Genomic DNA, 16,070 nt, shown 5'->3' on the forward strand with positions numbered 1-16,070 from the left:
AAAATAGAATCGAGTTCGATCACAATCACGAAAATTAATAATACACAACTTAAAAATGACAGCACAAGAAATGTCTTGGATTTCGGTTGTGTTACCATTATCACATTTTAATTTTCTACCATAAACTTTGTTTTTTATTATTATTACTGTATGGATCGAAATTGAGGTGATATAAATATAAGAAAATGTGAATTAATCTTAATTTATTTAGATTATTATTTTATTATTGTTGTATTACTTTAATATCGACAAAAATAAGAAACTACTATTTCTAACGTATTTTCTTGATAGGTCAACACCTTTGTTTACATTTTGGACACCTAATTATGAATCAGACTATAGGTTCTTGACAGAATTGCAAAAGGGAATGACATAATTGCCATATGCAATTGAGGGCAGATTAACCAAGTCCACTCGGGACAACAGTCTCGAACTACCCACTATAATCCCTTGGCACTTCGTAGGATTTGACCTAATGAACTTTGATAATGAATAAATCGTCAAATGTCAATCTATGGTAAGCAAAACATTAGATAGATTGATTAATAATAACGGGCAATATTAGACATAGTAAAATTTCGATCTTGGTTGGCAAAATTTACTGATCGATTATTAAAAACGAGCCCAAACAAATATAAAATCATTCTTTACTAGTGGTTGTAGATTCTTCGCTGTCACTCGACCACTCCCCCTCACTATACTCTCTCTCCTTCTTCTTCGTACCTTCTACTTCTCTTTCCGACTCTTCTGAGGTTTCTCTGTTCACGAAACTGTTCTGACTATCTTCTTCTAGATGTAGTCCCAATTCTTTCGTCGGGGAGGACGATCTCAACTCTTTTAATGTATTCGCTAAATCTATCTTTATTTGCGCTAATTCTTCTTCTGTTGCAGTTTGTTCTCTTCTCTTCTTTTTGCTCTTAGAGACTGTCTTCTTGTCCTTCTTCCGTTTTTTCTTCTTTGGGCTGTAAGAGGGTTAAAAAGTTTATAGATTACAAGTAGTATTTACAAAGTTACTTACCTAATGTAAGTGAATAATATTAGAAAAAACTATTTGCCTTTGAAATGCAGTTGTTGTTGAAGATGCAATAAGAAATTAAACATTATTTAGTTATTATATTCCTTACCTATCATTATCTGAGTGTTCATCATCGGATGACCTGAAATTAAAGAAAGAAAATAAATTTACTGATTTTTGTGTTTTCCGGAACTAGAAGATCATAAGATTTACACATTTGACGGTAGAACCATTTGTGGTTCTACTCTGGCGCCACAGCTTTATCTGCCGCATAACAGCAGCGTTAAGGGCTGCTGTGTTCAAGTTTAAAGGTAACATTCTTTTCCGAGGCGTTCTAGCTTAGTCCTCAGGGATAGCGGCGCATCTGTGACCGACCTCAGGTAGGAATAACTAATCCTATCTCGGGTTGTTCACGACGTCCATCGACGGCAGTAGCCACTTACCATCAGGTGGACTGCATGCTCGTCTGCTACTCCTATATTATAAAAAAAAACCTAACAGCCATAAATCCAACGTTTGTTTCTAGTGCCCGTTATTCATACTCAATCTGGTAAGTTCTAATATGATGTAATTGTCTAATGTCGATTTGGTAGACAAAAAATATTGACAAGATTAACAATTAATAAGACATGTATAAAGAAAAGTCATCTTATCGATATGCAACATATGCATCTTTTTTATACTATGGGAGTGTAATATGGTAAGAGGCCACTGCCGCCCATGGACATCTGTAATCAACCCCAGATAGAATTAGATTCGTACTTGAGGTCGGACACAGATGCGCCGCTACCCCAGAGGAGTCTGAGGACCAAGCTGGAACGCCGTGACGGTGCCGCTAGAGTCGAACCACAAAGGGTTCTACCACTTTCAGATAACATTAAGAATATGCATCGGTCAGTTATAATATATAATTGACATACCTATATTTTTTGGTGCGTTTCCCCTTTCTATATCGGTCGCTTTCCTCATATTCTGCAAATAAAAGAAACATACATTTTGATGTACATTGACTTGCAGTAAATATTTAAAAAAAGGTTTTGGAATCATATTATTACACTAATAGGCTTCGAAAGATGGTAAAATCAGAAAATTCTGTATATTGATGGAGGTTTGGACGTCGGCTGACTTACTTTTAAAGGTGGTAGAACCCCTTGTGGTTCGACTCCGGCGGCACCACCGCCACACCTATTTCTACCTAATAACAGCAGTGTTAGGCGCTGCTGTGTTCCGGTTTGAAGGGTGTGGTAAGGGAGATAGACTTTTCCGAGGCGTTCCAGCTTAGTCCTCAGGGGTAGCGGCGCATCTGTGGCCGACCTCAGGTAGGAATATCTAATCCTATCTGGGGTTGATTACAGATGTCCATGGGCGGCAGTAGACACTTACCTCTTATACTCTTATATTATAAAAAAAATAACTACTCTTATATTATAAAAAAAAAAAAATGTGATGCGACCATCTTAGTCCAGGAGTGACAACGTATCTTTATCGTAACGTTATCGGCTAGACAAATAATCTGTTCTCTAAGGAATTACGATGCTTATGAGCGGCAGTTACAACCTACCATCAGACGAACTGTACGCTCGTTGTTACTTAAATTATAAAAAAATCATATTAAAATATAAAAATACTAAAAATATTATTATTATGACAAAATAATAAAATATAAAATACCGCGACGTTCTAAGTATATCAAAAGATTAAATTTCTAAAAATAACATTATGACAAAAAATATAGTTACCGCGTCGTTCCCGTCTGCGTCTCTTCTCCCGTCTTCTTCTCTTCTCTTCTTCTTCCGCCTTCTTCTTACGAAGTGATTCTAACGTATCCACCTGAAGACACATAAATACAAAATATAAATAAACTTAAATAAATAATAGATACATTAAATTACGTTAACAGTAAGTTAACCTAAATAAGCTTAACTTAAGTTACCCTAAGACTTACACATGTACAATTGTACACACAGACATCACACCTTACCTTTTGAAGGTGGTAGAACCGTTTGTGGTTCGACTCCGGCGGCACCACCGCCACACCTATTTCTACCTAATAACAGCAGTGTTAGGCGCTGCTGTGTTCCGGTTTGAAGGGTGTGGTAAGGGAGACAGACTTTTCCGAGGCGTTCCAGCTTAGTCCTCAGGGGTAGCGGCGCATCTGTGGCCGACCTCAGGTAGGAATACCTAATCCTATCTGGGATTGATGACAGATGTCCATGGGCGACAGTAGCCACTCACCATCAGGTGGACTGCATGCTCGTCTGTTACTCCCATATTATAAAAAGAAAAGCCTACACTACTAATAAAAATATTCTTTTTTTTTACTTTTTGTTTTTGTTTGTCCCTGTAGTTCCGGGACCAGAATAGGGCTACAGTATCCTCTGCCTGTCGTAAGGGTCTTCCGGGGTAGCGGACGGCGAGAGCGGGAGCTCTAGCCGCCCGGCCAGCGACCCCGGGAAGATGATGGTATGTGTGACTGTATACCGTCGTACACTCCATAAGGAGTGGCGGGTTTCATAGTCATCTGAGCGGAACCCAACGGGGCAACGCCTTTAGAGGACTCCAGTTTTTTTTTTTTTATAGTATAGGAGTAGCAGACGAGCATACAGTCCACCTGATGGTAAGTGGCTACAGCCGCCTATGGACATCTGTAATCAACCCCAGATAGGATTAGATATTCCTACCTGAGGTCGGCCACAGATGCGCCGCTACCCCTGAGGACTAAGCTGGAACGCTCGGATAAGTCTGTTTCCTTACCACACCCTTCAAACCGGAACACAGCAGCGCCTAACACTGCTGTTATTAGGTAGAAATAGGTGTGGCGGTGGTGCCGCCGGAGTCGAACCACAAAGGGTTCTACCACCTTCAAATGTTGTGCTTGTGCTCCTATTGAGATCCCGGAGTCTTCTACGCAGCGCCGAGAACGGTCACCGAGGAGCTTTCAACGCGGTAAAAGTCCCACAAAACCCATCGTCGCTTCCTTTTAAAGGTTTCCCCTCGTCAAAAAAAAATAAAAATAATCGCTTAAATAATATATTTACCATAGCGCTGGCCAGCGAGGTGTTAGGCAACGCAGCGGCGGCGGGATCGACTCCCACTTTCTTCAGAAACTCCGCCGCACGGCGTCGCCGCTCCATTTGCTTCGCTCTCTCCGCTTCAGTGTCAAATTCCCCTAAAAATACAACTATAAAATAAACAACCCCTTAAAATATTTTTGCACTATTTTAAAATAAAATACGAGGACCCGCGTGGCGGAGCGGCCACCATACCGGTCTGACGCGCAAATGGTCCCGGGTTCGATTCCCGGCCAGGCAGATATCTAAATGATGAATTTAGATTACTGTTTCTGGGTCTGGGTGTTTGTATATTTATCTATGTGTGTACATGGCACCCACTACACAGGGAATCCTAGTGTGGGGCTGTGAGTGTAGAAAGCGTTTAAGAGTTTATTATTATTAAAATAAAATTCTACATGGAAAATAAAATTTATAAATTTTACGAAACTATAAAAATTACTAATTAAATATATGTGTCAATATGCCACGGCCATCATTGCAATTTATTTAAACACTTTTCCGTCGCTTACATTCTCAGAAATATCATATATGTATCTATAAAAATACATTTTTCTACAAAAGATTTTAAATTATATTTTGATGCATCAAATTTAAGCCTTCAATAAAATCTAAATTTAATGTTACATTGGGGCTCAACTTTTCATAATTTACTGATTATAAATTCCGATAAGTATCTCTAACATTTAAAAAAATATCTTCAAAAATAATCTTACCTCTCGTATCAGAATGATCCCCAGTCAAATCAATCAGATCGTCCGAATTATCCTCTAAAGCAATAATCTCTTCAACTTCGTGCGTCTTCCTTCTCTTCTTGTATCTATCTTCTCTCTCCTTCTCTCTGTGCCTCTCCCTCTTTTTCTCCTTCTCCGGCAACTTCTCTGATCTTCTGGACTCTCTGCTCTCCGATTTGGATCTCTTGTATCGCTTGCGTTCTTTATGTTTCCGTCTGTCCCTATGCGGGCTGTCGCGATCGCTCCTACTTCTGACTTCCTTCTCTTTCACTCTGTTCTCTTCTGGAGCCTTCTGCGTTTCCGTTTTCACGTCTTCTTTATTTTTCTCTTCGGGGGGTTTATCATCGACTTTGGGAACAGCTGGTTCTACATTAGACGCAGTGGGAACAACTTTTACGATATTATTAGGTATTGGTAACTGTTCGATTGTTTTTACGAGTGGTAAACTGCTTTCTGTGGCCTCCATCTTGTAAACTACGACTGGTGGTAGGGCGTTGAAGGGACATAGGGATGGTACGTTACTCTTAGGCGGTTCTGGCTTGTCAGGTTTAGGTTCGTCTGTTTTGTCCTTATTTTCAGATTCATCCTCTGAACTCGACTCGTAAGGTAGCGCCGGCTTGGGTAATATAGGATCAGGTGCTTTTGGCTTCTTGATCGAAAACGATACTACTCCTGTAATAAATTAGTCAATGAGTCAATTTTTATTATTACACTAGCTGACCTGGCAAACGATGTGTTGCCATATAAATAAAAAAATACTTAAGGATGAACAACCCTTATCACTTAGAGGTATGAAAAATAGATAGTAGCCGATTTTCAGATCTACTGAATATGCATATAATGCCGTTTCGGAGGAGTACGGTAACTAACACTGTGCAGTGAGATTTTTATATATTAGAAAAACTACAGAGGCGCCAGTCCCACATCTATAGTATGCCTCATAACAGTGCAAAATCGTTGCTGTCTTCTGATTTAAGGAGCGTGGTAAAACAGATGTTTAGCTTCAATGCAGAAATTGATATGATAAGGAATTGAATGTATATTGTACATTGCCATACTCCTTTCTAGGCAAAAACAGTTCTGCATTTAGTTGGAAGGAATGTGCCAGGCGATTTTCATGTAGCGACCATTTTAGTTCTCTGGGTGATACATCTATGATAATCTTTAGGTATAACATATATCCTATCCTATATAGAATATGTGTGCACTGAACACAGATATTCATGGGCGGCAGTAGCCATTTCCCATCAAGTGGACTACACGCAATTTTTCTTACAAAATGTAAGCTTTTTTTTTTTATAATATAAGAATAGCAGACGAGCATGCAGTCCACCTGATGGTAAGTGGCTACTGCCGCCCATGGACATCTGTAATCAACCCCAGATAGGATTAGATATTCCTACCTGAGGTCGGCCACAGATGCGACTACCCCTGAGGACTAAGCTGGAACGCCTCGGAAAAGTCTGTCTCCCTTACCACACCCTTCAAACCGGAACACAGCAACGTTTAACACTGCTGTTATTAGGTAGAAATAGGTGTGGCGGTGGTGCCGCCGGAGTCGAACCACAAAGGGTTCTACCACCTTCAAAAAAATTTCAAAGCTTACAATAAAATTATAATACAAGGAGAATTTAATTATTAAACACACTCACCCCCACCCTTCTTATCCGTAGTACCGTTAACGTTCCCGCGTTTCTCTCTCATCGTCTTCTTATAATAACCGTGGTAAATGTTATCCGGTTCCAAAAACGTGAACCTCGGGTCGTTCTTGGCGCGAACGATCTCCGCAAAATCGTCGCCATTCCGCGCTACGTACGCCGCCATCTTGTCGATGACGATCCTCACTTCTTCTGGAGGTTCAACGGGTGATGGTTTCTCTTTACTGTCGGTAGATGACGTGTCTTCTGAATCTGTGTAATTATCGAGATAATATATTGTATTTTTATTTTTCTACTACGCCTATAGTCTGATTCATAATTAGGTGTCCAAAATGTAAACAAAGAAATGTCACTGTCAAAATTAACAAGAAACAAAAACTTTAACAAACTCAACAAAAAACGAAAATTTAACAAATATACACAATTTAACAAACGCGTTATGTAAACGACAAAATATTCGAGTTTAATCAAAATCACGAAAATGAATAATATCAGTTACGAAACTTAAATGACAGCACAAGAAATGTCTTGGATTCCGATTGTGTTACCATTATCACATTTTAATTTTCTACCATAAACTTTGTTTTTTATTATTATTACTGTATGGGACGAAATTGAGGTGATATAAATATTAGAAAATGGGAATTAATCTTAATTTATTTAGATTATTATTTTATTATTGTTGAATTACTTTAATATCGACAAAAATAAGAAACTACCATTTCTAACGTTTTTTCTTGATAGGTCAACACCTTTGTTTACATTTTGGACACCTAATTATGAATCAGACTATAGGTAAAATGCGTTTGTATCTTATCATAAAGATTGTAGTATTACTCCATGACTAACATTTTTACCTCGTGAAAAGTTGTTTTTAAATGCCAATGTGAATAAGCTTCTACTTGCTGATATTATACATAAAATAAAATAACAAAAAGTTTTCTGCCTAAATCGGGGTCAAATAATCACAAAGACGTGTATATTATTATGGCAAAATCATAGTGTGAAGTTGTCTATATAAAAAAGTTCAAACATCTTTGAACCAATTGAACTTAGATTTTCATCGCTATGCAAATTAATTCTAGGTGTTTATTATATCTTAGAATTCTAAAGTAGGCATACTTGGTCTAATCGCTATCATCGACCTGTCGTTTTCATGTGACGGAGCACCATTCCCCTTTAAAATGCCTTAATCCTCGACAATAATATTACATAAACATTGTCACACAATTACCTGATTCATCAGTATCCGAGTCAGTGTTATAGTTCTTCATGAGACTCAACCCTGTTGACTTGTTGGGCGGTATCGTGGTCTCCTTTCTGACGGGTACCGTTGTGATGGGCTCGAACCGCGGTGGAGGCTTAGGCGGAAGCACTGGCGGTGGAACCGCAACCAGGATGGGTACTAGGAAAAAAGGTTTTATAATCACTATGCATAACATTCCTATTTTTTTTTTAAATATAGGAATAGCAAACGAGCATGCAGTCCACCTGATGGTTAGTGGCTACTGCCGCCGATGGACATCTTTTTTCAACCCCAGATAGGATTAGATCTCCTACTTAGCAGAGATAGGTGTGGTGGTGGTGCCTGCCCGAGTCGAACACCACAAAGGGTTCTACCACCTTCACATCAATATATACAATTATTATTATTGCCATTATCACCAATGACGTTATTATCGTCCCCATTGCAAATATACAGGCATGATTATCACATTCATATTTTTACCACTTTCAATATTGTCATCCACATCATCATTGTATGGGTTGTTAAATCATTTTTTAATTCATAAGTATAGCAATCATCTACTTTCAATCACCGTTTTTCTAAAAGCAAGTGTTATAGTCATTTATCACTGATGACAATGATTGTAATCATAATTATCAGATCATTACACATAATAATATTTTCATTGAATGTGAACAGCGACATGATAATAATGAAAAATTATTTATTTAATTTATTATACGAAATTGAGATGACTTATATTATGTTTCAATTTAATTCAATTCTGTAATCTTCTGTATAAATAATTATATGGATATGTATGTCATTATAATATCACTAGATATAATGGAACTGTCAGTAATATGTAAACCACTTTGTACCTTTATCTATTAATTAACAAATAAACTATTTGATTTGAACGTTAACATAATTAAACAACCTTACTCGTTTGCTCCTAACGCCACACAAATATCAAAACATCAGCTGTTTTTACTATAGTGTCACTTACCGGGCGGTACCACGGGCAGGGGCAGCGGCGCGGGCGCGGGCAGCGCGGGCTCGGTGCCGGGCGGCGCCACCTCGCCGGCCGCCAGCGACGCCGTGTAGTCGCACTGCTCCGCGCTGTCGCACCGCATCTTCGATATCAGCATCGTGTAGTCGCAGTCCGCGGACGGCTTGTAGTGGATGCTGGGGATTGATGGGGCCTGTTGGGATATATATATATAATATAGTCTTTATATTATCGATCTGGTGCCTATAACAACCTTCCTCCATCGCACCACTCACTGGAGGATGGGGTTCCATCCACATCAACTACATCCACATAGGCTGCTGGCGATCCCCCACGGTTCGGTATGAACGGTAACTTATGCTGCGTACGTGGAAAATATGGAATGGACTTCCTCATGAGTGCTATGACATGGGGCTCTTCAAGAAAAGTATAAAAAGAGTTCTCTTTCAAAGCCGATGATATATTGGCGACTCTTCTGATATAGCAAATGTCCATAGGCGACGAGGACTGCTTTCCATAATACCTTATCATTAGGTATACATGAATATAAGAAAAGTTAATCCACCTCATACTTATTAAAAAAGTAAAGTTTATTTTAGAGTCACTGGACTCAGATATGCAGATTGATAACTTCTATACTATATTTTTTAAATAAAAAGTGAATATGCCTGTAACTGACTGTCGGGGAAACCTTTTGATGCTTGTGAAATGATAGAGGTTTAGAAAGAAATTAAGTTTATTGCGTGATAATATGATTGTTAGAATGATAGTGTGAGTATAATCGCGAAATTGTCTTGTTTTGTACGCGTCACGTAGTGCACTGAATGTTTCTACGATTTGCGTAAATGCGTGGTAAGCGACGTGCGGTCAAAGACTGTACATTAACATATACTCAGATTTTGTATTAACTAAGTTCTAAAATTACTCACAGATTCAATAATAGTTGTCGCTAGACTGGGATGCAGGTATTCATCATTTTGTTCCATTTGTTTTTCTGTAATAAGAATTAAAAATACATTAAAAACAATATTACACATTTAATATTAAATTATCAAATCAATGTAAACAAAAAAAAATAACAATAAATTTTATGGAATACACTGTAAATGAATGTAGAGAATAATTATGTGGGGAATAGTTATTAGATATATAAAAAATGGTATAAGTTTGTACTACATCATGTATTACTATCATCATCAACCCCTGACATCGCTATTCATAGGCCAATTTTCTTACCACTGCCCTATTACTTTATAATACATATGAAAAAAAAATTAATCGGTAATTTTGAAAAATCTGAAATGCACGCCTGGGATTCAAACCTCAGACCTCGCTGCTCAGAGGCCAAACTTCTAACCACTGCACTATTACTTTATAGTACATATGAAAAAAAAAAACAATAATTTTGAAAAATCAGTAATAACATGCCTGAGATCTAAACCTCGGAGCTCACTATTTAGAGGCCAAGTTTCTAAACACTGCACTATTACTTTATAGTAAGAAAATGACAAATATTGACTCACCCTCAACAACTTCATTCTCCTTCTCCGGCCACTTGCCAGTCTTCACCAAATCCACCAGAGCTATGTAGTATGGATTCAAGTTAGAATCGCGATTCAAAAACTTGAACTGGGGATTATCTCCCTGCTTCGCTTTTATCAGGATCTCCATTTGAGTGCCCTGGTTGGCGATGAACTTTGCTGTTTTTTCTATTATTGCATTTTGTTTTAGCGATTCTGGCTGTAAAGGAGAAATTATATTTTTTTACATAGTATTGGTAAAAAATATAATATAGGTAATAAATGTGTTCTTGTTTCATCTATACATATAAATAAAATTGGAGTGTCTGTTTTTAATATTGAAATAACCGCTTTTTACTACATACATATGAATATATATACAGTAGACACCAAAATAACATTTTTTACAATTTGTGTCTGTCTGTCTGTCTGTTTGTTCTGGCTAATCTCTGAAATGGCTGGACCGATTTTGACCGGACATTTATTGGCAGGTAGCTGATGTAATAGGCGTAACTTAGGCTACTTATATTTTAGAGCTAGCTATACCCCGCAGTTGCACCCGCGTTAGAATTACTTTTTAACGCGGGTAAAACCGTGGGGCACAGCTAGTAGATAAATAAGTTTTGATGTTCAATATTAGATTGAACATGTTTTCAAATGAGCAATATAATTACTTTAAGTCTAGTACTAGAACTGGTTAGACTAGTAGTAATAAAATTGTCAATAAAAGCTGGTTTTCTTGTAAATTTAAATTTTAGACCCAACACATTTAACTCATTAAGTCTCCTATTAAGCCTCCAACACGGGTCTCCTCTCAGAATGAGAAGGATTAGGTCATAGTCCGCACGTAACTTTGAAAAATCAGAGATGCGTGCCTGGGATTTGAAGCTCGGACCCCTCGATCGAGAGGCCGCGTTTCTTAGCCACTAGGCTATCACTGCTTCAATATATATACAGTTAAATACAATAAGTATAGAAAAAATCTTTGGCTCTTGTATTTTTACAATGAGCGTCATTCTATTTCCCATGATAAAAATATTATGACGACTCGCGTGTCGGAGCGGTCACCATTCCGGTCTAACGCGTAAAGGGTTCCGGGTTCGCTCCCCGGCCACACAGATGTCTGAATAATAAATTTAAATATCTGTTCTGGATCTGGATATTTCTGTATTCACAATACAGGGAATCCAAGTGTGGGTCTATGAGTGTAGTAAGCGTTTATTATCCTAAAATCTTATATATAAATTTCTCATTTCACAATGTTAGTTACAGTACTCCTCCAAAACGGCTTTACCGATTTTCACCAAATTTTACATGCATATTCAGTAGGTCTGATAATCGGCTACTATCTATTTTTCATACCCCTAAGTGACAAGGGTTTCCTTTAACATTTTTTTATTTATATAGCAACACAATGGTTGCCGGGTCAGCTAGTACATATATGTTTCATATACAACATACCAGCAATATGTCCGGTGGCAACAAAGCCTTAAAATCCGGTGTGGGTATGAAGGGCTCCTCTACTTCCACAGTTTCAGCTTCCTTCTTGGGCTCTGCCGGGGTGTCGTAGTTGAAGCCGACTTGACCATAGCCCGCTGCGTGAAGTCGCTTGAGTTCTTCCTCTGTGATTTTGGAATATAACAGAAGTTTAGAGAAGGAACCATTTTCTTAAAGCCTGTATCCATACCTTAATTCGCAAATCAGCCAACTCCACTTTTTTTCAAAATGTTTTTTTTTATTTATTTTGATTCCGTTTAAAAAAGTGGAGTTGGCTCATTTGCGAATTAAGGTATCGATATTACTATGAATTGATTGTTTTTGCTTTATTTTATTTATGTTGCAGGATATGGTATATGGTATGTTTAACCAGCTGTACTAACTGCTGTGTCCAATGACAAAGTAACAGAACTGCTATTAAAATTTGTATACTCCTACCAAACTCTATAACTCAACTCTAGTTTTGGGTCATCCAGACCAGATACAGTCATGGGCCAGAATAAATCACTATTTGTTGTCACTCTCTTTACTTAACACATAAAGGTTACTAAGAAACTTTCTTATCTCAACAGAAATGTTTTTTATCTGACTTATTTAAAAGGTTTGTTTACTATAATTGTGCTGCCTCGAAAGTCTGTTAACCTTAGGCTCCAGCCTACTCAGCCTACTGGTAAATCTGCCAATGACATGTCGGCTACTAGCAACCATGCGGACAAAGTATATCAACTATATACTATTTTTACACATATAAACAGTAATCACCTTTATACATTTCCTCTTCATCCTCATTAGTGTGCAGGGCGCGATACCTCTCCTCATCACAGAGTTGTTCCACCTCCAGCTCCGTCTTGGTGAGCTCCACCCTCCAGTCAAAGCCCCCAGGGGGCGCTTCCAGGTTCGACAGGTCATGGAGTGCACCCCTGGCGTCATACCTGCCGACATAATCAGAACTGTCACCACCATGTCTAACTTACGGGCAATTTGTTGATATAAAGATTGTTCACGGTTTCAAATGGCCTGAACCAATTTAAACAAAATTAGTTATTATTTGCAACTCGATATTTTGAATATTGAGGATATGTTCATACAAGTATTAATAAATCAACAGTAATACATTATTGAACAATGTTTGTTGGTTGCATTTTTTTGAATGTGACTAAATGTGAGTCCTTTTTCGATGTGGATTTAACAAAATTAGGAATTAACATTTTAATTTTGATATATTTTGGGTCAGGTTATGGATGTTCAGGAAAGATTGTAATTCAATTCCATTTAACCTAGGACTTCATATCACCGTTCAGGTAACTACTATGCCACATCAGTCAACAAATACACTCACCAGCACAATTAACCGCCCACCCTTCTTAAGTGCCACAGTATTTGTTTATGAATAGTGAACCTTCATTTGATGTTTGTTATCTCTAAAGTGGGTCCTTGGACAACGATTTACGGTATGGCATGCTTGATTTGTGTGAATTATTGAAAAAAATCTGAGTGCTTTTCGCCGATTTAAAACCCCACAATTACTGAGCCACTTTTTAGAGAGCAATCAAATTGATGATGGACAATTGGAGTGGAGTTCTGTTTTCTAATGAAAACAGAATTGGTCTTAGATGACCAGATGGACATCAAAGAGTCTACAGATGCCCTAATGAGCGGCTTGCATCTTGTGCATTAGTCGAAACCGTCAGTTATCAATGGGGCTCAATTATGATTTGGGGCGGTATCTCTTATGAAGCCCGTACTGACCTGGTCGTTTTCCAAAAAGGTAGCATAAGTGCTCAGAGGTACGTGGAGGAAGTCTTGCAAGATAATGTCGTGCCCTTTGCTCCATTCATTGGAGAAAATTTTCTTCTAATGCACAATAATGCCAAAATCCATGTTGCTCGCAGTACAATTCAGTACCTGACTGAGGTCGGGATTCAGACAATGCCATCGCCGGCGGTAGTATGGAACTTAATCCCATCCTTACAAACCTTAAAAGAAGGATCTGCGCACGGGTTCCAGCTCCGACCACCTTAAGAGACCTCAGAACTGCCGCAAAAGAACAGTGGCACAACATTCCCCAGTCAGACATCGAAGACATCATGGATGGACTTCTGGATAGTCTCCAGGAAGTCATTAAAACAAGGGGATGCAACACTCATTGTTGAAAATTTTGTGAGTAAACAAATAAAATGTTTTTCGTGCATTAAACTTTTCAGTATTTTTTCAAGAAAAAGGTGTTTTTCTGTATTTTTATTATTCGGCACTACAAAGGACACTGTTTTTTTACGAAATTATTGTTGTTGTTTATTGGTACTCGATACTTTAACACAAATAAGAAACAATATTCAACAAATTTATTTCTGTTTACGAAAGATTCAAAAATATGTAAGTGGTCGGTTTATTGTGCCGGTGAGTATATATACTTCAAATGTATGCATATAAAAAATAATACTAATTTTGTTTAAATTGCTTAAGAGCATATAAATCGTGAACATACAAAACTATTTTAAGTCACCGACCAGATCTATCGACAAGTTCGGAAATTGTTAATTTGGAAATATTTTTCATCAATTTTACAACAGCATAATAAAATTAAATGAAAAGCAAAGTAAATTGTAAATATATTTTTTATGTTCTTTCATACAATATGCTATTGTATTGCATCCTATTCATAACATATGTTTTATTCTTTATTATTTGTTGTGTTCTATAACAATGCGGAATATTTGTAAATAATGAGTAACTGTTTATTGTATGAATCAGTTAAACTAACTATAAGGTCATATCATTGTCAATAATGCTTGTTATAACATATCAATGAACAATTCTGATAAGTCAATAACTACCCAAAATATGTACACGCGTCAAAAAGGCCCTAACTATACAAAAATCGCTTAAAATACATACGCAAGACCGTCACAGGGTATACATACCACCGGGGGGAGTCACCATAACAAAACACGCGGCCAGCGGGCTCTGCCGGAGACTTCGTGCGCCATCGAACACTGTCTGCGAAATACTTATAATCTTCCGAGAAAATTAAAACATTCTGAACTTTGAATCATTCCATTATCTTAGCGGCACAGTCTGATAGTAAAAAACGTATCGAACCTGTCGATTTTCAACGTCTCATCGCCCATCCATGGTATGAGATGTTTCCCCTGGTCAACATGTAGGGCTTTGTCATCGTCCCTGAACAATTTGCACGAGTAGCCGAACACGAACAACTCTTCCTTCTTCTCCTTACACTCACTCTTATTCTTACGCAATATGCCGGACTCACTTGCAGTCCATTTCGACATTGCAGACATTTCTATTTCTAATTTGCATTGAAATACGATCACCAATATTCTAATTTGTCAATTTGCCTCGCGTTCGCTACGCGACGTCTGCGTTGATAAGCTCGTGTCAATGTTGCCATTTTATTAAAGGCATTTAAAATTAATTTTTATTTTAGCCCTGTTCTCAAGTTATATCTATTTGTAAATTTTATTTCCCTATTTCATTTATATAAAAATGGCAAATGGTTATTAATATCATATTGTAATATGTAAGCAAACCCTTAAGGTTGTTTAGTGAAACATACTTGCTATAATGTTGCTTTCTTAGAGGGCGCCTAAACGGTCAATTATATTGTGCAATATTATTGACCGTTTAGGGTTAATATTAGAAATTGCGCCAAGATTGAACGAAAGTTTGAGTGAGTTTAATTTTTATTACACCATATTTTTTATTGCATCGTGTATGGTCAGTATTGCGCAATATTTTTACTCAAATCAAATCATTTTTTTTAATTAAAAATAGGTTCTTTACATAGCACTTTCTGAGTGTCAATATATCTATCGCCACTTTACAAGATGTTTCGTTATGGAGAGAACTATTCTCAATCTCCGTCTGAACACGAAAACATTGTACAGTTCATATTATTGTGCAATATAATTGCTCGTTTGGAGTCAAATCGCCTTTCAATCTTATTGTACATTAAAAAGTATTGTACAATGTTATTGTAGGTCTAGGGGCAGCCTTACATTAATTTTTTTATTCACAAAATGTAGCTCAGACAAACTGTATCATGTATTTGGTTAAATTTTGATATAATTTAGAAGCAAATTTTACTATCAATAAGTTATAATTATTTGAGTACTGCTGCAGGTCGCAGCTATACACATGTGTGTGCTTAGCAGATTGATATCTAGAAAAATAAAATGTACGTTTATTGCTATTCTAAACAATTACCTTTTGAACGCTATATAAAATATGAATCTACACGAAAATAATGTCCTAATATAAGGAAACGATAAATTTAATTTGTATTTTTATATTACTTTTGTAGCTATAAGTTACGAA

The 16,070-nt window shown here is 37.3% G+C and overlaps 1 protein-coding gene across 3 annotated transcripts; it reads right to left on the reverse strand.

The window, feature by feature from the left end:
- Nucleotides 1-373: 373 nt before the first annotated feature.
- On the reverse strand, nucleotides 374-15,123 carry su(w[a]) (suppressor of white-apricot). Of its 3 annotated transcripts, none has more exons than XM_073078128.1 (14): nucleotides 14,835-15,123; nucleotides 12,498-12,667; nucleotides 11,700-11,860; nucleotides 10,242-10,458; nucleotides 9,648-9,712; nucleotides 8,716-8,911; nucleotides 7,713-7,883; nucleotides 6,473-6,730; nucleotides 4,803-5,492; nucleotides 4,054-4,184; nucleotides 2,755-2,845; nucleotides 1,936-1,987; nucleotides 1,125-1,157; nucleotides 374-962 (listed from the first exon to the last, which is right to left on the reverse strand). In XM_073078128.1, exons 1-14 carry the CDS (start codon nucleotides 15,032-15,034, stop codon nucleotides 641-643), a joined length of 2,757 nt encoding a protein of 918 aa, XP_072934229.1. In that variant the 5' UTR covers nucleotides 15,035-15,123; the 3' UTR covers nucleotides 374-640. The 3 variants fall into 3 exon arrangements, with proteins under 3 accessions (XP_072934229.1, XP_072934227.1, XP_072934230.1); XM_073078126.1 differs by having other exon boundaries at nucleotides 4,054-4,196; XM_073078129.1 differs by having other exon boundaries at nucleotides 4,054-4,196; nucleotides 14,657-15,123.
- Between the last annotated feature and the right edge of the window lie 947 nt (nucleotides 15,124-16,070).

This window comes from Epargyreus clarus, unplaced genomic scaffold, assembly GCF_041222505.1.
Source record: "Epargyreus clarus isolate Ecla_fem2 unplaced genomic scaffold, WU_Ecla_fem_2.2 ptg000012l, whole genome shotgun sequence".
NCBI classification, from domain to species: Eukaryota; Metazoa; Arthropoda; class Insecta; order Lepidoptera; family Hesperiidae; genus Epargyreus; species Epargyreus clarus.